The following is a 22,551-nucleotide window of genomic DNA, read 5'->3' on the forward strand; positions in this document are numbered from 1 at the left end:
CTTGGCTTCTCCCTGAAATCTTACTAGCCCACTTGATGAGTCTATCAAGCCGTTTTCTATTGGCCAGAGTCAAGTTACCAAACCAAGCCACAATACAGCACATTAAACCTGTTTCAGTAAAACTCGTATAAAAACCTCGATTGGTGCATAATGGAGGATAAACTTGCTCCTCCCGTCCTTCATCTCTGAGCGCTTTGGTTTGAGCCCCCCTGGCTTCTTGCCATCCTAAATACATTAGAAATCCAATTGTACTCTACTTTGAAAATTTGGAAACAATTTAGGCAACATTTCAAACTTTCTGCCGCCACTCCATGCAGCCCCATTTGTAATAACCACTTGTTTCCTCTCTCTAATTTAGATACAGCTTTCAATCTGTGGAGAGAGAGAGGCCTGGCCCATTTCTCAGATTTATATTCAAAGGGCTCATTCAACACTTTTAATGATCTCCGTTTAAAGTACAATTTACCTCAGTCTCATTTGTTCCGGTATCTTCAAGCTCGTAATTACGCTTGCACACATTTCACATCTTTCCCTCAGCTTCCAGTGGGCTCTCTTGTCTCTAAGGTACTTTCTCTCCCCAGGGCACGTGGCAGGATCTCAATTTTATATGACCTTATATCATCCTCGGATTCGACTTCTCTAGCAGGGGTTAGGGGTAGTTGGGAACAGGAGCTAGAACGTGATGTGACAGATGAATGGTGGGACAGGGCAGTAGCCAGGGTCAACTCCATCTCAAGTTGTAACAGTAGCTTCCTTCTATTGATTTTTGAGCATTGAGCCAGTAGCTGCTTCTGAGTCAGTGTGGAAGTAGGTCTCCTTCTGGTTCACAGTTCCCACATGTGCTTCATATAGTTCCTCTACAGGGGTCTGCTGTTACAGTAGCATTCCATCAGTTCCAGGTTCTCAGCCCTTGTCCATGAATGTCTTGTTCCAGTAGCCCATTTCTGATCAGGTTGACCTGGTTCCCCAACACCTGGCGTGACCCAGCAGCGAGCCAGTATGACTCTATTCGTGTTACTCTTCGGTAGCTGGGTTGTGTAGCATTAGGAGTCTAAGCCACAGACTCTTACTGGATACTTACCCCAACCGGGGTTTGAATAAAACACACACACACCCACACACACACACACACGGAGCATCTGGTTGGTTGTTTTTTTCATCCTGAGAGACATGGTACTTTAAACAGCAAGTCAATGCAGATAGTTTTGCCAACAGTCCAATGTGAATTTAAGGGTGATCTGTCGAGCCATCTGGAGCCGCTTGATCGGAGCGGTTAGTCTGGAAACGAGCCACATTTACTGGAACTTTCTGGTAGAGATGGAAACTCGCGCCAACCAATCTCAACCCAGTGTAGCCGGGACTAGCATCCTGGGAAACGCCTGTCATTGGCCGCAAGGTGAAAGATGTGTGTGTGTGTGTGTGTGTGTGGGACAGGTGTATGTTGTGTGTTGTACTGGCATACTTAAGAATGAGTGATTTAAGGATTAACCGCAGGTGTGTTCTTTCATAGAGTCTTCACTTGGGGAATGGGTTCCGTGTGATCCGGCTCTGAACCACGGCTCCTCGTTCTCATTATGAATTCATTCTGTTATGTAAAACCCAGAGAACCCGCCGCGACGCTTTTAGTATTTTAAATTATTTCTATTCTTTTGTGCTCCCTTGTATTCTTTTCAATGTTGTTTGGCTCTCTTCTTCACTTTTCTTCTCACCCCTTTTTCTCTCTTTTCTTTCCTCTGCTCTTCTGTCACTTCTTTTATCATCCGCTCTGTTCTCTTCTGGCCTTGTGCTGCTCTACATCGTTTTCCTCTTGTACACACACGCCGTACTGAGCATGCTCACACACACGCCGTACTGAGCATGCTCACACACACGGCGTACTGAGCATGCTCAGTTCCACTCAGTAGCCTGCAGAGACTATACGACATGTTAAGATGATTAACATGTTTTCATGTTAACAGTGGATGGGTTGGCAAGCTGACACACTCACACAGACAAACACACAGGCAAACAAAGACTAACATAGTCATACAGACGCCTTACAAACATACATATACCCTAAATATAGATATACATATATAAATATCAACATACATATACCAGTCCCTCCAGGATTTCACGGGCTTTTTTTTGGGGGACTGTTGTGGCCTAAAATGCCTGATTTCATGGCAGCTTTTCTAAAAAATTGCAATGCATGTTGCAATGTTTTTTTGTGTTTTTTTTGCAGTGAAATTGCAAGAACAAATGAAAATTGCAAAAATAGTTGCGTTTTTTTTTTTTTTGGGTGTACAATTCATTAAAAATCGAAGGCAACTTGTTCCAGTGAGAATAAAACCGTACTGTTCTGAGTGTTATAAGTAACCTTACCAAAAAAGGCCCAGGGTTGCAAAAATTCTAACAAGATATGCTTTACTTTTTATGAAGAAGTGCACCTCGGGGGCGGCATGGTGGCGCAGTGGTTAGCGCTGTCGCCTCACAGCAAGGAAGGTCCTGAGTTTGAACCCCGGGGTTGTCCAACCTTGGGGTCATCCCAGGTCGTCCTCAGTGTGGAGTTTGCATGTTCTCCCCATGTTTGTGGTGGGTTTTCTCTGGGTGCTCCAGTCCCCCCCCCCCATCAAAAATACATGCACGTTAGGGTTAATACTTCTGTCTGTGTCCCTGACCGAGGCATGGCAAGACCAACTGGAGTTGGTCCCTCGGGTGCTGCCCACTGCTCCTAGCTACACAGTTAGGATGGGTTAAATGCAGAGAAAGAATTGCCCCACGGGGATCAATAAAAATAATAAACAGAAAATGAATAAATAAATATTCCACAAAGCAGCAAACAGGCTTAAAAGTTAAAGTGCACAGACCCTCACCACTAACCATGCATGCTAACTCTTAACTCACCACTAACCATGCATACTGAATCTAACTCACCACTAACCATGCAGACTGACTCTAACTCACCACTAACCATGCATACTGACTCTAACTCACCACTAACCCTGCATACTGAATCTAACTCACCACTAACCATGCAGACTGACTCTAACTCACCACTAACCATGCATACTGAGTCTAACTCACCACTAACCATGTATACTGACTCTTAAGCACCACTAACCATGCATACTGAATCTAACTCACCACTAACCATGCAGACTGACTCTAACTCACCACTAACCATGCATACTGACTCTAACTCACCACTAACCATGCTGACTCTTATTCACCACTAACCATGCATACTGAATCTAACTCACCACTAACCATGCATACTGACTCTAACTCACCACTAACCATGCTGACTCTTACTCACCACTAACCATGCATACTGACTCTAGCTCACCACTAACCATGCATACTGACTCTAACTCACCACTAACCATGCATACTGAATCTAGCTCACCACTAACCATGCATGCATTGTGACTCTAACTCACCACTAACCATGCATACTGAATCTAACTCACCACTAACCATGCATACTGACTCTAACTCACCACTAACCATGCATACTGACTCTAACTCACCACTAACCATGCATACTGACACTAACTCACCACTAACCATGCATACTGAATCTAACTCACCACTAACCATGCATACTGACTCTAACTCACCACTAACCATGCTGACTCTTACTCACCACTAACCATGCATACTGACTCTAGCTCACCACTAACCATGCATACTGACTCTAACTCACCACTAACCATGCATACTGAATCTAGCTCACCACTAACCATGCATGCATACTGACTCTAACTCACCACTAACCATGCATACTGAATCTAACTCACCACTAACCATGCATACTGACTCTAACTCACCATGAGTCTTTCCGTGCTGGCAACAGATGCGGATGCAGCAGCTTCTGTCATGGTGATTTGCCTTGTCTGTTGTCCATGCATTTCAGCCATTCTCCGGGTGTGTTTTGCGGTAGAAAAGTGATTGTCAATTGATGATTTTCGTTTGTGTTTCACCAGAACGTTGCACGTGGTGCAAAACAGTTTACTCCGCTTTCGTGCAGAACATCAGGGAGTTGCCTTGCATGGTCATTGGCAGTAATTTCAGTTGGTAAATGTGAGACGCTGGTGGTGCACTTGTCTACATCTTCACAACCAGAAACAAGGAAGTGAGTTTGGTGACGTGTGGCTGAACGGTTTGCGCGGGGGACTGCTGTGATTGGTGAAACTCGCAGGAAACTACGATGATTGGTCAAATTTGCGGAAAAGTTGCGGTGATTGGACAAAATTGCAAGGTTGCGCAGACTTCACGGGGATTTGCTGAATTTACATTAATTGCTGCAATCGCAACATCACAAAATCCTGGAGGCACTCATATACATACAAACACTCAGACAGACAGACAGACAGAGAGGCAGATGGACACACTGACACACAGCCAGACAGCTACACACACTGACAGTCAGCCAGACAAACAGAAGGACAGAAAAAGACAGACAGATAAAAAATACACACAGATAGACAGACAGTTCCCATCTAAATTCAGTCTTAATGCAGGCGAGACAGACAGACAGACAGCCAGCCAGCCAGCCAGCCAGCCAGACAGACAGACAGACAGACAGTTTCTGTCTAAATTCAGTCTTAATGCAGGTGAGACAGACAGACAGTTTATGTCTAAATGCAGTCTTAATGCAGATGAGCCAGCCAACCAGCCAGACAGACAGACAGGCAGTTTCCTTCTAAATTCAGTCTTAATGCAGATGAGCCAGCCAGACAGACAGACGGACAGACAGACAGACAGACAGACAGACAGACAGTTTCTGTCTAAATTCAGTCTTAATGCAGGTGAGACAGACAGACAGTTTCTGTCTAAATTCAGTCTTAATGCAGGTGAGACAGACAGACAGACAGTTCCTGTCTAAATTCAGTCTTAATGCAGGTGAGGCAGACAGACAGACAATTCCCGTCTAAATTCTGTCTTAATGCAGGTGAGGCAGACAGACAGACAATTCCCGTCTAAATTCAGTCTTAATGCAGGTGAGCCAGACAGACAGACAATTCCCGTCTAAATTCAGTCTTAATGCAGGTGAGTGTTGTGCCGGCGGTGTGGGTCCAGAGCTCGGCAGCTGAATGTTAAGCCACTCACTGCAATTACCTCCTACGCTAATGTTTATGTCCCCACTTTGAATTGCTGAGCGCGAGCGAGAGAACGAGACAGGAGAGAGAAACTGAGAACCAGTCTTTTATTTGTCTGCTGCAGTCAAGTTTCTCTCCACACCTTCCTGTCTGTCATTTGCACTCTCATCTTAGAGGGCGAGGGCGAGATGGAGATGTGTGGGAAGAGGACGAGCTCTCGGCACGGCGTTGCATTCCTAACACACACATCATATTACCCCTAGTCCAAACTAATGGCAAGGTAATGTAAGTATACAGTACCGTAAGGATTGTAATTACAGATGGTGTGTCATAGTGCACCCACACTGCAAAGTGCAGTAAATAAAGCTGCTGTTCTCTTGCTGCTCAGGTTGTTTGGACATTGCTGCCGTGTTTGTTGGTCTAAACATTTTTATTTAGTTTTATCTTGTTGAGGTTTTGTCAGTCATGTAAGTCTGGAAAAAGATTCTTAACTGGTAAAATACTTTATACACCCTCCTAAGTCCATTATGCTTTATGGCAGTGGTTTCCAAACTGTAGGTTGGGGCCCATAAGTGGGTTGCAGCGAGGGGCCAGGCTGGTCGTGGGATGTCCACAGTAAACACATTTTGTTTGCAGAAAGAGGGAAAAAAGCATATTTATTTTCTTTTTTTTCTTTTTTTTCGTAATTGGATATCTTTTGGATTTAAAAAAAAAATTCTCCTTTTTCTCCTCAATTGTACTTGGCCAATTACCCCACTCTTCCGTGCCACCCCAGTCACTGCTCCACCCCCTCTGCAGACTACCACATGCCTCCTCCGATACATGTGGAGTCGCCAGCCGCTTCTTTTCACCTGACAGTGAGGAGTTTCACCAGGGGGACGTAGCGTGTGGGAGGATCATGCTATTCCCCCCAGTTCCCCCCCCCCTCTGAACAGGCGCCCCGACCGACCAGAGGAGGCGCTAGTGCAGTGGCCAGGACACATACCCACATCCGGCTTCCCACCTGCAGACACGGCCAATTGTGTCTGTAGGGACGCCCGACCAAGCCGGAGGTAATATGGGGATTCGAACCGGCGATCCCCATGTTGGTAGTCAACGGAATACACCGCTGTGCCACCCGGACACCCCCTGTAAACCATTCTTTGTCTAATGTCATGCATCAGACGTTTGAACTGAGCTCGTATTTTGTGATGCAAACCGCTGGTTACCAGATAATAACTTGCAGCTTGTGTTACTGTGGTTGAATAGACCGAAAAATATGGATTTGTTTTTCACACCCTAACAGCGCCTGTTTTGGGATGGGTTCAAATGGTGCTATTAGTTCAGCCAGCATGCTGGACTAAAATGTGGAGCATTTGTAAAAGCTTCATCTGTAATTAAACCCCCCACCACCACCCGGCTGCCAGCCCTCCGGAAAATCACAGAGCAAGCTTGAGAGACAGGCAGCTTCACAGGGAATACATAGCAGGTTGCTTGTACGATTAGTGTTCTGCCATTATGCCGCCTTGGCATTCAGGACCTCTAGGTTTTCAGATGAGAGGGCGCAGCCATGGTATTAAAACCTACTGCAACTGTGCTCTTGACCTGGAGGGGGTGTTAGTATGAATTAAACATGGAGCAGCACCAGATGCGGCGGCCATAAGAACACGCAAGGGGGTGTTGATGAGGGTGACAGGTCAAGTACCACTATGGAGTAATGGCCGCAGACAGTGCTGCCAGAGGCAAGCTAAACAAGATGGCGCCCTGCTGAGGTTATGATGGCATCCTACCCAGCACTGATTTCCAGTATACTGTGTTTTGCTTTACAGAGACTTAGCTGGACCCTAATACACCTGATAGGGCCATACAACCGGAGGGTTTTTCTGTGCACCGCATGGTCCATTCAATTACAACTACTGGCAAGGTAAAGGCAGGTGGTGTATGCTCCTTTAACAAGTCATGGTGCACTGATGTGGAAATAGTCTGTCCGTCCTGATCTGCAGTGTTGGAACAATGAACAACAAGATGCAGACCATTCTGTCTCCCAAGGGAATTCCCCTGCATGTTGTTAAATGCTGTCTACATACCGCCGCAAGCTACTGTTGCAGCGGCGCTGGACGAACTGTATGGAGCCATTAGCAGGCAGGAGAACTTGCACCCTGAGGAAATTTAAATTCTGGCGGAGGACTTTAACCACTGTAGCCTCTCAACCACTTTTACACCACGATCAAGGCAACTTATAGGTCTATCACATCACCTCACTTTGGGAAATCCGACCACCTGTCAGTGTTCTTGCTTCCTGCCTGCAAGCAGAAAGTGAAGTGTGTGCATCCCACTATGAGGACAGTACAGTGCTGGACTACAGAATACGAATCCAAAATTCAGGGATGTTTTGAATCAACAGACTGGTCACCTTTTAAGGATTCAGCCTTAAGCCTGGATAAGTATGCTGAATGGGTCACTGGTTATGTTAGATTCTGTTTGGATAACTGTATCCCAGTACAGAGTATTCGCTCCTACCCCAACCAGAAGCCTTGGATTAACAGCGACATTTGCCTGAGGTTTGGGGAGCATACCACTGCTGTTAAATCAGTGGACAAGGAATTCTACAAAAAAAAAGTCCAGGTATGATTAAAGGAGAGTCATCAAAGCCACTAAAAGGCAATATAGGTACAAAGTGGAAAATGACTACAGGGGCTGTGACTCACGGCACATGTGGAGGGGGCTGCAGGCGATTACAAACTATAAATCTAAACCCAGTGTGAATATCAACACCTCTGCCTCTCTCCCGGATGAGCTCAACAACTTCTATGCCTGCTTTGAAGCTCACAACTTGTACCCGGTGACAGCGGCACAGTGCCCACCCAATGAAGTTTATCTACAGGTGACAGAGGCTGATGTGAGTTTCAAAAGGATTAAGGCTTGCAAAGCTGCTGACCCAGACGGCATCCCTCCCCATGCTGTCAAGACAAGTTACACTCAGCTATCTGAGGTTTTTACTGACATCTTTAACCTGTCCCTGTCATTGTGTGTGGTTCCACTGTGTTGTAAGAAAACCACCGTTGTGCCTGTACCTAAGAAAACACCCGTCTCTTGCCTTAATGATTACCGACCTGTTGCTTTGACTTCTGTTATTATGAAGTGTCTGGAAAGATTGGTTATATCATATATTAAATGTGACATCCCTGTGCCCTTGCCCCTTTAGAGTTTGCCTGCTGTTCCATCAGATCTGTAGATGCTATCTCACTTGCTCGGCATACTGCTTTAGTACACCTAGAAAGAAAAATACTTCTGTCAGAATGTTGTGTATTGATTACAGCTCTGCTTTTAATACAATTGTACCGTCCGAGCTGGTGCTGAAACTCAGAGGTCTTGGTCTAGGTAACCGGGTAGGCAGGCCCCAGACTGTGAGAATAGGTGAAACATACTAATCCACATTAGTTCTTAGGACTGGCACACCTCAGGGATGCTGTCTCGATCCCCTATTGTACAGTCTGTTTACACTTGACTGTGTTGCCAATTATGACAACATCAGCATCATTTAATTTGCAGGTGACACCACAGTGGATTGGACTAATAAGCGACAGTGATGAGAGGGCCTGTAGGAGGGAAGTGGAAGCTTTAACCATGTGGTGCCATGATAACAACCTGTCTGTAAATGTCAGTAAGACAAAAGAAATCATTGTTAACTTCAGAAAGATCAGAGGAATTCACCTTCCTTTTCCGTCAACGGCTCATCTGTTGGAAGTTGTGGACAGTTTTAGATTTCTTGGTTTACACATCACAGACACCCTCACACGGTCTCTCCACACCAGCTGCATCCTGAAGAGGGCACAGCAGAGACTATTTTCTGAGGTGTCTCAAGAGTTTTAGTATGAATACCAAAACTCTTATGAACTTTTATCTCAGTACCACGGAGAGTGTGTTGACGGGCTGTATCACAGTGTGGTTTGACAACCTGACAGCTCAGGACTGCAGACCTCTGGAAAGGACTGTAAAGACAGCAGCAGAAATCATTGGCACGGAACTACTACAACTTCATAATATCTACACCCCTTTCAGCAAAAGGAAAGCCCAAACCTTCATGAAGGACACCAGCCACCCCGCTCATGTCCTGTTCTCCTCCTTCCATCTAAAAAAACACTACCGGAGCATCACATCACACACCACCCGTCTCAGTAAGAGTTTCTGTCCACAGACAGTCAGGCTGCTGAACAGCTGACACACCCATATGCACCTTACGTTGTTGCTGTTGTGTACTGTATGTTGTGTAATAGTTTATTAATTCATTGTGTACATAGTCTGGTTTTTTTGTTGAGATGTTGTGTCCTTGCGTTAAGGCAGAGAGCCAGAACCCAAGAATTTCGCTATCTCCACATAAAAAGCTGACAGCCGCAGGCATCCTCCTGCAAGGACACCCACAAGGACCTAGAAGGAGGACAGTTGTACTCGACCCCGAGTGACCACTGATGATGATGAAAATAACGCTGCACAGACTGTCACATGCGAGGCCACGCGAAAGATATTTGTTAGAGAGTTGTTATGTGTCACATTCCTAAGAGACGTACTTAGTCACACACACGCGCACACACACACAAAACCCTGGCCAGGTTGCCATTTGTCTCCGGGGCTCATTTAGTTATCTCGCAATTAGCGATGGCAAACGGCAAAGTGGAAACCTTGACTGACTTTCAATGAGGCGGCAGGAGAGATTCACAGCCTGCAAAGTCGATTAGTTATACACAGGCTATGTAAGGTGAGTGTGTGCATGTGTGTGTGTGTGTGTGTGTGTGGAGGGGGGGGTGGGGCTCTGACTGCCTGTGGGAGAGACTGGATGTGTGTGTTCAGAGAATCAGGACGACGGAACTGAACTGAATTGAACTACACCGAGTAACTGGCCAAAAAACCCGCTAACATCCGCCTTTTTACACTGACCAGAGGCGGACATTAGTGGGGTTTTTGGCCAGTGGGAAAAGGGTATAAGTAAGAGCAAGAGTAAAACTGAGCAGGAAAGAGAGCCAGACAGAGTCACGAGCCGTCAGTCACGCTGAGCCCTCATGAGGAGGTCAGCTGGGGGGAGTCGTGAAGGAAGCGTTCAGTCCGAAGCGTTCGGTCCAACTCACATTTTTCTTTTCTTTTGAATTTTCCACCTTTTTTTTCCCCAATTTTATTTGGCCAATTACCCCACTCTTCCGAGCCGTCCCAGTCTCTGATCCAGGGAGGGCTACAGACTACCACATGCCTCCTCCTCCCATGCATGTGGAGTCACCAGCCGCTTCTTTTTACCTGACAGTGAGGAGTTTCACCAGGGGGACGTATTGTGTGGGAGGATCACGCTATCTTCCCCCCCCCCCCCGAACTGGCACCCTGACTGACCAGAGGAGGCGCTAGTGCAGCAACCAAGACACATACCCACATCCAGCTTCCCACCCGCAGACACGGTCAATTGTGTCTGTAGGGACGCCCGACCAAGCTGGAGGGAAGACTGGGATTCGAACCGGCAATCCCTGTGTTGGTAGTCAACAGAATAGACCGCCACGCCATCCGGACGCCCCCTATAAACCATTCTTTGTCTAATGTCGTGCATCAGACATTTGAACTGAGCTGTATTTTGTGATGCAACCCACTTGTATCGCTCAACATGTTACCAGATAATAACCTGCAGCTTGCATTACTGTGGTTGAATAGACCGAAAAATATGGATTTGTTTTTCACACCCTAACAGCGCCTGTTTTGGGACGGGTTCAAATGGTGCTATTAGTTCAGCCAGCATGCTGGACTAAAATGTGGAGCATCTGTAAAAGCTTCATCTGTAATTAAACCCCCCACCCCACCGCCGCCGCTCGGCGGCCAGCCCTCCGGAAAATCACAGAGCAAGCTTGAGAGAGAGACAGGCAGCTTCACGGGGGAATACATAGCAGGCTGCTTGTACGATTAGTGTTCTGCCATTATGCTGCCTTGGCATTCAGGACCTCTTGGTTTTCAGATGAGAGGGCGCAGCCATGGTATTAAAACCTGCTCTTGACCTGGAGGGGGTGTTAATATGAATTAAACATGGAGAGGCGCCAGATGCGGCGGCCATAAGACCGTGCCAGAGGGTGTTGTCGAGGTGACAGGTCAGGTTTTTCAAGGCCTGACGTGTGGTTGCAGACAGTTGGTCCCACCGAATCTACGTCACTCCGTTTTGGACAGACTAACTTTGTGTGGAGACGGGCAGCTTCAGCCAGACAAGCCATTTCGTCACAAAGTGATTCCACAGATATACAAAGGAACCAGTAGGGGCAAAAGAGAGCACACTTGTGCTTGAGGGAGTCCAGATGGAAGTTAAGTTTGTGATTTATCACATTAAAGGGGAACTTGTGACACCTTGACTTGTGTCATCTGATGCTTGGATGAGACAGATGAACCTGAGTTTTCTAAGTGTCTTAATGGTGTAAAGTTGCTCTCTCATCATGATTTAATTGGGCTGTGTGCAGATGTCTGCATAGAGCTCCGCGTGGACCCTCACGTACACGGGCAGGTGACATCATCTAAATCATGCAGACCAAATGTATGAATTGGCCTTATTCCCGTCCTGCCCTTCAATGCACCGGATTGGTGTGTGAAACCGAGCCCAACGTTTACGCTTGTTGAGAAACTTGGAGTCCGCCGTTGATTTAAGTGGTGCGTTTCATCTCGCTGCCACCGTCAGGTCGCTTTTTACTCTGCTGCTGTTGCTGCACACAGGCATGCAGTTACGACGCCACCACAGAGTTCGCTGGTGGCCATTTATTTATGTAACACGGGGATTCGAACCGGAGATCCCTGTGTTGGTAGGCAACGGAATGGATTATTGCAGTGTAGAACTGAATCCGCGGTTCCTGAGGCAGGTTGAATTTCTTGAGCTGGTGGAGAAAGTGCATCCTCTGCTGGACCTCTTTGGTGATTGTGTCTATGTTGGATGTCCACCTTAGGTCCTGGGAGGTTATGGAACCCAGAAACCTGTAGGTTTTCACCATAGACACCGTGCTGTTGAGTGTGGTGAGGGGGGCAGGGGGGCAGCGTTGGGAGGCTCCTCCTGAAGTCCACTGTCATCTCCACAGTTTTGAGCGTGTTTAGCTCCAGGTTGTTAGGGCCGCACCAGAGAGCCAGCTGATCAACCGCCCGTCTATATGCAGACTCATCACCATCCTGGATAAGGATGGTCGTTGCATTTTTATGATGAATTCTTTTACTCACTTTTAAAACATGACCTTCAAGCAGTTAAGCTGACCATCATTAGCTTAATGTATTAAGCTAATGATAATCGGCTAACAAGATGTCTCTGTTGGTTTGATTTAGCTCAGTTTGGTTAGCTTTGTGAGACAGTTTTGAACAGATACATATCTCAGACTTCTCAAGGGTAACATCAAACGTCAGATGACGTCTTTGGCTTCCGAAACAACCTGTCAAAGACAACACAGTGTCGGTGTGACGCCTTGTGATTGACATCTCATCTCTCATTCTGTTTCCCAGAGTTCCTCTGAAAGTGGAGCAGGCAAACCACGCACGAGACGCCTTGGCGAAGGCCGTGTACAGCCGCCTCTTTGACCATGTGGTGACGCGTGTTAACCAGTGCTTCCCCTTCGACTCCTCCTCCAACTTCATTGGCGTCCTGGACATCGCTGGCTTTGGTTGGTATTCCTCCTGTGTCTGTTCCCTGTGATGTCTCACTGTGGTGACGTCTTAATGTGATGTGAACTGTAAGTGAAATCATGTGGCAAAACAGTTGCTTCTCCGTTAGCTGGTTTTAAACGGTTAAACAGTCTCCCCGCTGTGCAACACAAAAAAAGAAATGTCAACGACAGTCTCTTGTCTAGGGCAGTTTGAAGAACCTGTTTACATTGCCCTTTATCCACCCATCAGCAGTTCCTCTACAACCGAGCCTCAAACCTTCTGAGGAACATTTAAAGATTTTTTTTCCCTCAATATTTTGATGCTCTTTGAACCATTTTCTTCAACGATCTGTGCTACCGATCTGATTAAGACTCAACATCAAGATGCAAAAGCAGCTTCTAATCACATGAGAACCATATGAAACAGGCTTCATTACATTCACATCACAGTTCATTAATCAAATCAAATCAAATCAATTTTATTTGTATAGCCCAATATCACAAATTTGCCTCAGTGGGCTTTACAGTGGGCTTATTATCCCATGGCTGCTTCCAATAACAAGACACATGTTCTGTAACTTTTCTATTTGGCTGTTTATTGAGGAAAATTATTTCATCCCACCTAAACAGGTAAGATTTGAACCGTGATCTATAACGGCTATTGTGTTTTTATGGAGTAATGCCATCCTGTTGTATTCTGTATGTAGTCTGTGTTCCCTATCCATTCTGTTCTGTTCTATTTGTGTATTCTGTTTCATTTTTAATTTTATTGGATAATTCTACTGATTAATTTCCATTTCCTGGAAGGCAGAAATGACTGAATACAAAATCAACAAACAAAAATTGCATTGACCAGTTGAATAAAGATGCATGGTCATGGAATTTTCCTCTTTTTTCTATGCAAGTCTTGAAAAGCTCACAATTTGACTACCAAAGATTGTAATGTAATGGCCTCCACCTGTAATTGGAGTCCATTATTGTCAGAATCACTTCAGTTAGGAGTGCATTAAAAGAACTAAAATTAGTCGTGGTGGCATCGGTGAGGGAGCAGCACAGTGTGTTCTGACACACATTTACATGTTCGATACCTGGCTTACACTCTTATCCACTAAGTGCACTCACTCACTAATTTACTAGCACCACATGTAGTACTGACAGCTGATAGAGTCCTGGGTGAAGAAATATGGGTTCTCTGCCTGCAGCACATGTCCTCTGTAAGGAACACTGCATTCATACAAACAAAACACAACAGAAGGACAGGACCTCACTTACAGAGTGACATTGCCTTTGTATTGGCAGTTGAACTTAGCAGGTTAAACCTGTTTGTTGATCTGCTGTTGTCCTGTGTGTTGTTGTTGTTCTTGTTTTCCAGAGTACTTTGAACACAACAGCTTTGAGCAGTTCTGCATCAACTACTGTAATGAGAAGCTGCAGCAGTTTTTCAACGAACGCATCCTGAAAGAGGTGAGGACCTCAGGCAGGGTGGTCCGAAGCCCCCCGCGATTTTCCTTTTCGCTATAAAGCCACTAATATCCCTCTTAGGACAAGAGTTAATCCTCAAATATCAAGATGACCCATCTGACTGGTGACTGGCTCATTTTGAATGGTTTGTGTGATTGAGCATGCTCAGACAACACTAACTTCATTAGCATCTACACACGAGGGTGGCTTGGATTGTAGCTTTATTTTTTAAAAGTGCTGATCAGTCCAACCTGAAAGTCAAGCTATCATATAGACTGAAGTGTCATGATGACGCAAACTTTTTAAATCCACCCATGAATTATTTTCTGCCTCCTCCCACGAAATACTGCGACATTACATTTTGTGATATACGCCTTCATTTTGCGGACATGTCCGGTATCCAGATGACTGCTAGCAGCAACCAAAAGCACTTCACGTTACAGGTCAGCTCACTGGTGAAATGCTGTTCTGAATGAGCTTTACTGAAACGCACCACAAAACGTTTATTAGAATGGAGAGTGGCGCTGTCTATGTTATGCAAGTGAAGTGTTTGAATCCCAAAGCATCATGCATTCCTGTTAGAAAATAAGTGTCACTTGATATTCACTACTCAATTAAAAAAAGGCAATTACCCCCTGTGAAATATTATATAAATGAAGGCCAGTACGACGGGTCATTATATAAGTGTGTTTTCCTTTCCTGTCAGTAACAAGATGGCAGTATTTGTTATACCCTCTTTGAAACATGGTTGATAACTCATTTTTGAATTTTTACCCTCCTTATTAACGCACACCTCCAGCGCCCGAACATCTGCCAGTATGAAAGCTTTACACTTAAAGATGCTTGCTTTACATCAGGTTGCTGTAGCAGTGGCGAGCCCACTCTTGGTGCTGTGCTGTCAGAGAGGGCCGGTGACGCCCTCCAGGCCAAGCAAAAGAACCCCGGAGAACAGCCGCGTTCTTCATTAGCATTCCACATAGAGACTCCTTGCGCGCTGCAAATGTCGTGACGGGATCTCATTAAGAGTTGTCTGGTTTGCCTTTCAGGAGCAAGAGCTGTACCAGAGGGAGGGGCTCGGCGTTAACGAGGTCCACTATGTCGACAATCAGGACTGCATCGGTATGTTATGGTGTCATCAGCAACTTCTTCCTCATGACTGGTCCCTCTCACTGTGCTAAACACACGTTAGCAAAGCTAAATTCTCTGTTGTTGTCCAGATGATGTTTGTGTAGTTCTTCCGACGCCGAGAACACGCTGGACAGTTACAACCTCTGCATGGCCTCCATGACTGATCTTCAGGATGGAGGGTCTGTACAGCTAGCTGTTGGACCAACATATGTGACCCGTCAGCTATGTAACCCTGCTTTAAAAACACACGACTTTTTTTTTTGGTTTTTCTCCCCAATTGTACTTGGCCAATTACCCCACTCCTCCGAGCCGCCCCGGTCGCTGCTCCACCCCCTCTGCTGATCCAGGGAGGGCTGCATACTACCACATGTCTCCTCCGATACATGTGGAGTCACCAGCCGCTTCTTTTCACCTGACAGTGAGGAGTTTCACCAGGGGGGCGTAGCATGTGGGAGGATTAAGCTATTACCCCCAGCCCCTCCCACCGGGACAGGCGCCTCGACCGACCAGAGGAGGCGCTAGTGTAGCGACCAGGACACATACCCACATCCGGCTTCCCACCTGCAGACACGGCCAATTGTGTTCGTAGAGACATCCAACCAAGCCAGAGGTAACACGGGGATTTGAACCGGCGTTCCCTGTATTGGTAGGCAACGGAATAGACCACCCACGCCGCCCGGACGCCCCAAAACACACTATGTAAGCCAAGCTACGGCAGGTAGATGAGGTTAAGCCAGGCTACGGCAGGTAGATGAGGTTAAGTGTGGGCATTAGGTCTGAGGTAGCTGCTTTTATACGTGTGTTTGGTGTGGTTAAGGTAAGGGTTAGCATCTGGGGAGCAGCCAAAGTAGCACGTTTTGAGGGCAGGGTCACAATCTGATGGGTCACAGATTTTGGTGTAACACCGGTCTACGTTAAATAGGTCAGGTCACGATGGGCAGTTGGTACACGTTATGTTGCAGTGTTGGGGGGGTTTTAGATTCAAATAACTCACCGACCAGTCGGAGCTTTACCGTTAAAATCAAACACGTTCGGTCTTTATGACTGAAATCTGGTCAAATCTCAGCTCGTGTGTCACTGTGTGTCTCTGTGACTGCAGTCACAAGCAGTGTGTTTGTCTGTGACTGTTGTAATTCATGAAAGTCAGTTGATAAATGTGCACTATCGAGTCTTTTCCCAGTCAGTTAGGCCTTAAACATCTTCTAGTGTGTTCCTGGGTTAAGAATACCTGATAGCTGTAATGTTATAATGGGTTTCATGGTGTTCAGACACCAGAATCAGTCAGCCAGCTCAGCCAACTCACTCACTTTGTTTTCATCAGCCCCAGTCAGTAACACCTACTGACACATTTACTGGTCACATTCTGATATGAACTAGAAGTGCTGGGCAAAAAGTCAGTTATTTATAATTAATTAGTGGTATTGTGTCAGGGTGAATTGTCATATCATGATACACAATTTAGCCATCTAAATTAATGTTAGCGAGCATCTAGACAATGACCTGAAATTTCACACATGAGGTGTGAAGTACTTCAGGGAGCAGTATTTTTTGAAAACTAGTTTTGGTTTGATATTATACTTTACCTTACCAAACAGTCCATGTTGGTGAACCTCAGGTCGATCTTGAGAATGGTAGTTTTACACATGTGAGCAGATACCTTCAAATCGAATCAAATCAAATCAATTTTATTTGTATAGCCCAATAGCACAAATTACAAGTTTGCCTCAGTGGGCTTTACAGCAAAACAACATCCTGTCCTTAGACCCTCTCATCGGATAAGGAACAACTCCCTAAAAATAAACCCTTTAACAGGGAGAAAAAATAGGAAGAAACCTCAGGGAGAGCAACAGAGGAGGATCTCTCTCCCAAGACGAATAGCGTGCAATGGATGTTGAGTTTACGCAATTTAAAATCAAAATCAAGTCAAGTCAATTTTATTTGTATAGCCCAATATCACAAATTACAAATTTGCCTCAGTGGGCCTAACAGCAACAGAACTTCCTGTCCTTAGACCCTCTCATCGGATAAGGAACAACTCCCTAAAAAAACCCATTAACAGGGAGAAAAACAGGAAGAAACCTCAGGGAGAGCAACAGAGGAGGGATCTCTCTCCCAAGACGGACAGCGTGTAATGGATATTGTGTTCACGCAATTTACATAATACAACATTGAAAGAGGATAACAGAATTATAATGGACATAAAATTTATGAAGAACATGATGCACAGGATGCCAAAAAGTGTCCACATGCCAGCGGAGCAGTCCAGGACCCAAGCCACGCGACCAGCATCATCATGTAATAAAAGAAAAACTTATGTGAGGAGTGGAAGGGCAGGCAGCATCCAAATGGCGACCACCATCACCACGGAGACCTGGGAGGAGAACCGACTGCACATGCACACAAGAGAGACTCACATGACACCATTCAAACACAGAAAAAGAGAAAGGAGAAGACATCATTCAGAGAGAGAGAAAAGACATTTTAGAAAACAGTTTGCAATAGTCATTAGCCATAATCAATTAAGTCATCAATTCGTCATAATCTATACTCAATCTCGTCGGCAGAAGAGTGGTTGGTAAATTCATTGAGACAGAAAACCAACCCGCCATCCAGTACAGGTTGTGAAGCACTCAACTTAAAGGCAACTAATTGTAAACTAAGGCAAAAAGATGAGTTTTAAGTTTGGATTTAAAGACTCAACAGACTCTGATGGTCTGATGGCAGCAGGCAGGTTATTCCACAACAATGGAGCCCAATAGGACAAGGCCCTGCTGCCACCAGCTGACTTCTTTTTAACTTTGGGTACACACAGGAGCCCTGTATTTTGAGAACGAAGAGCTCGAGATGGCATGTAAGGTTTAAGGAGATCAGACAGGTAAGATGGAGCAAGCACATTTAGGATTTTATAAGTCAGCAGAAGCACCTTGTATTCTGATCTAACATGGATAGGAAGCCAATGAAGGGAGGCAAGAATTGGTGTAATATGGTCAAATTTCCTAGTTTTAGTTAGGATTCTAGCAGCAGCTTTCTGAACCATCTGAAGACTTTTAGTACTAGAATGTGGCAGACCTGAGAACAGAACATTACAGTAATCAAGTCTGGATGAAACAAATGCATGTATTAGAGTTTCTGCATCAGCCATGGAGAGAAAAGACTGAATTTTAGCTATGTTACGTAAGTGAAAAAAGGCAGTCCTGGTGATTTCTTTAATGTGCTTATCAAAGGAAAAGCTGGGATCAAACGTAACACCAAGATTTTTGGCTGCCCCTCTTTGTGAAACCACAGAGTTGTCGATTGTTGTCGTTACTTGATCAAATTGGTATCTGTGTCTAGCAGGGCCAATGACTAGCATCTCGGTTTTATCTGAATTTAAAAGCAGAAAGTTAAGTGACATCCAGTTTTTCACAGCAGCCAAGCAGGCCTCTAAGTTAGTGATTTGAGTATGATCATCAGCCCTTACAGGCACGTACAACTGAGTATCATCAGCATAGCAATGGAAATGTATTCTGTAACTGAGTATAATTTGGCCAAGAGGTGTAATGTAAAGAGAGAAAAGTAGAGGGCCAAGTACTGAGCCCTAAGGCAAACCATATTTAATGTCAGAAAATTTTGATATAATATTATTATAGCAGACACAATGTGTTCTTCCATATAAGTAGGACTTAAGTCAAGAGAGAGCTAAGCCAGAGAGACCAAAATTACAATTTAATCTATCCAAAAGTATACAGTGATCAGTGGTGTCAAAGGCTGCACTGAGGTCCAGTAGTAGAGGCATGGAAGTGGAATCAGAGTCGATAGCCAGTAAAAGATCATTTACCACTCTGGTCAGAGCAGTTTCAGTGGAATGACAGGGCCTGAAAGCCGACTGAAAAGGTTCATATAGATGGTTTTCTTTTATATGGGTCAAAAGTTGTTGATACACAACTCTCTCTAGTACTTTAGAGAAGAATGGAAGATTAGAGACTGGCCAATAGCTATTAAGAGATGGTGGGGTTTTTTAAGTAGAGGTTTAACCACAGCTGTCTTAAAAGTGCTGGGAACAATACAAAATTGAAAGAGGATAACACAATTATAATGGACTTATAAAATTTATGAAGAATGTGATGCGCAGGATGCCAGGCAGTGTCCAGACACCAACGGACGTATTTACTGTGTGGATGTCTTGTAGTTATGCTGATGATACTGTCCTCCATATTGCCCAGTCATGTGATACTTCACGAAAGCCAAAATATTACGCAGAGCACCTTGAAGCTGAATATGAGTCTTCACTCATCCAAATGAAGAATGCTTTCTTTCTGCTTGTTGTGTAGTGTAGCGCTCTTCTCCAGCTGGTGACTGATGTTTTCTCCCACAGATGAAAATATTTCATGACAGGTATTCCAGTTTATATGCAGGTGGACTGTTGCTGGTCAAAGACAGCGGGGAGAACTCTCCTCATCCCACTTTATCACATCGCCGTCCATTCTGTGCCTTCAGTGATCTACTGCTACTGTCGGCTGCTCCTGTTAGGGGTCACCACAGTGGATCACCCGTTTCCACCTCTTCCTGTCCTGTGCCTTCTGTGATCAGCAGGTCAAATCCTAACATCTGTGTGGTGTGTTGCTGGCTGTTCATGACTGTGAAACACTGACAGTGAGAAGTTTCGCCAGGGGTCGTAGTGTGGGGGAGGATCACGCTGTTCCCCCCAGTTCCCCCTCCCCCTCGAACAGGCGCCCCGACCGACCAGAGGAGGCGCTAGTGCAGCGACCAGGATACATACCCACATCCCCACCCGTAGACACAGCCAATTGTGTCTGTAGGGATGCCTGACCAAGCCAGAGGTAACACGGGATTCGAGCCGGCGATTTCCGTGTTGGTAGGCAACGGAATAGACCGCTACGCTACCCGGATGCCTGTAATGTAAGATTTTAAATTGAATAAGCCTCACCCTCAGATCTCTTGACATTATTCAGGAATAGCTGCAAATCTTATCCCATTCATGTCCATCACATGATACGCCCACACGAGACTCCCAGGCAAGTCTAAGAGCTGCAACAGTTTTAGTCCCTCCATGTTCCAAAAGCGTTCAGATGCTTCCCATCCTTCACCTGAGACCTGGAGAACTTTATGCAACTTATCTGCTGACCTTGGAGCTGCCAGGGAAGAGGAAAAGAGGAAGGCCAAAGAGGAGGTTTATGGATGTGGTGAGGGAGGACATGCAGGCGGCTGGTGTGACAGAGGACGTTGCAGAGGACAGGAAGAGATGGAAACGGATGAGCCGCTGTGGCGCCCCCTAACAGGAGCAGCCGAAAGTAGTAGTAGTTATCTGCTGACCTTGGCGATTGTAAACTTGATCCAGAGATCTTTCACGGTACATGGCACAGTTGGAGATATCTCCAGAAGTGAGTTTTAGGTAAATCATGTCATTTCAGATCAAATGATATAAACCTCCTACAGTAAGAATACCTTTTCCACCCATACCCTCCAAATGAATGTGTTTGTCAGCGCTTAGCTTTGGATTTAGCCAAATACTTGAGGTTTTATTTAAGTAAGAGTCAGAATTGGGCCTGCAGTGTTTCCTCCATTTACTCTGAAGGTGAAATATAATTGGATCAGCCTTCACATTTTTAGATGATTCAGTGGATAAGCAGTGTAACAGGGAGAAAGCCGATGCAGACTGTCGGGGGGCAATGCCCATCGTGCCAAACACCTCAGGCTAAACGCATGGTATTAAATTAAAAGTCTTGGGAACCCTAAACCACCACTTTCAACCGGCTGCTGCAGTTTCCACATATTCATGCATGGCTGCTTTCCATTCCAGGGGAATTCCTTAAATATGCTATCAATTCCCCGAAAATATTTGGAAGGGATTTCTAATGGGAGAGAATGACGGAAGTAGTTAAGCCCTGGGACACCATTTATTTTGATTACGTTACCTTTTCAGGTACAGCTTTATTTTACACAGGTAGCTTTGTTCAGTGTGTGTGTACTCTTTTTTCTTACCCAATGGGGCCATCCTTTAGGAAAGAAAAACCAGATTGGGGGGGGGGGTTGGGTGGTCCAGTTGGTCTTTCTTGGGGTGTCATGGGCCAAACCCAGTGAAATACCAGTGCAGGAAGTGGAACAGTCGGTAGCCTCAATAAGTCAAGTCAGTTTTATTTGTATAGCCCCATAACACCCCAGTGCACACAGGTTTTACCAACCCTCTTTACTGGTTTAGACAGTTACGTAGAGGATGTGTCCTTTTTGGTGTATTTGGTCAAGACATAGATTACATCAGCTTTATGCCCCCTTGTTTATTTTTTATTTTTTAAATATAATGCGGTGTTTCCCACAGGTTGAGAATTGTGGTCGTGGGTGGTGTGGCATGTGACGGGCGGGTTCAGTAATTTAACTAGTCAAACAAAAGTTGGTGAATAACAATTTATTGCAAATGAATAACTACTCAAAATAAACGACGATCAAGAAACAAATAACTATTTACATCTTAAAATGAGTTTTCCATTTTCAAAATATATTAAAGAACAAAACACGGACTTAAACTCTGCTTTTTGATGAACATGTCAAAATAAATAACTATTTAAAAATACATATTTACATAATAACACAACATACATACATTTCACATTAACAAAATATATTGAAGAGTTCAAAACACTTGAACTCTGCTTTGGTCCAGAGGTGTTCTCCCGTACGTTTCATATTAAAGTCAGTGTTGGACGCTAGCTGAAATGATCTAATTTTGTTTCCCAACAGCACATCGAGTGACATCTTCATTATTATATGAGTTTCTGTCCTACCTGTGGCGCTCTCATTTTCCTGACGCTTCCTTTTTCACTGAAAATAGGATTTAGTGGGCATCATGGCTGGTGAAAGAAGGAAAATGTGTCAGTCAACCTGCTTATGTTGGTCCAGCTTTCCGTGGTGTCCCATATTTTAAATGTTGGTGGTTGTGTGCTGCTGTTAACTGAGTCTTCTGTTTGGTGTCAAGGCTAACTTTACTAGCTAGCTCCTGTCTGTTAACTGAGTGTTCAGTTCGGTGTCGAGGCTAACTTTACTAGCTAGCTCCTGTCTGTTAACTGAGTGTTCAGTTCGGTGTCGAGGCTAACTTTACTAGCTAGCTCCTGTTAACTGGAATTGTTAAATTGGAATTCGGATTTATCCATCTGGGCGGGTGTTAATCTACCTGGGCAGCCCCGAAGGTAGAGAACTATGTATGTATGTATGTATGTGTGTGTGTGTGCGTTTGTATGTATGTATGTATGTATGTATGTGTGTGTGTGTGT

At 45.1% G+C, this 22,551-nt stretch overlaps 1 protein-coding gene across 3 annotated transcripts in view; it reads left to right on the forward strand.

Annotated features, from left to right (window-relative positions):
- The window catches only part of myo6a (myosin VIa), a 190,685-nt gene that overhangs the window by 85,275 nt on the left and 82,859 nt on the right, over window positions 1-22,551 (forward strand). For all 3 annotated transcript variants that reach the window (XM_056295131.1, XM_056295132.1, XM_056295133.1), the window contains exons 13-15: window positions 12,558-12,715; window positions 14,070-14,161; window positions 15,205-15,277. In XM_056295131.1, the coding sequence (XP_056151106.1) occupies window positions 12,558-12,715; window positions 14,070-14,161; window positions 15,205-15,277 (323 nt within the window). The remainder of the gene's footprint in view (window positions 1-12,557; window positions 12,716-14,069; window positions 14,162-15,204; window positions 15,278-22,551) is intronic.

The sequence above is a fragment of the Lampris incognitus genome, chromosome 15 (genome assembly GCF_029633865.1).
Source record: "Lampris incognitus isolate fLamInc1 chromosome 15, fLamInc1.hap2, whole genome shotgun sequence".
NCBI classification, from domain to species: domain Eukaryota; kingdom Metazoa; phylum Chordata; class Actinopteri; order Lampriformes; family Lampridae; genus Lampris; species Lampris incognitus.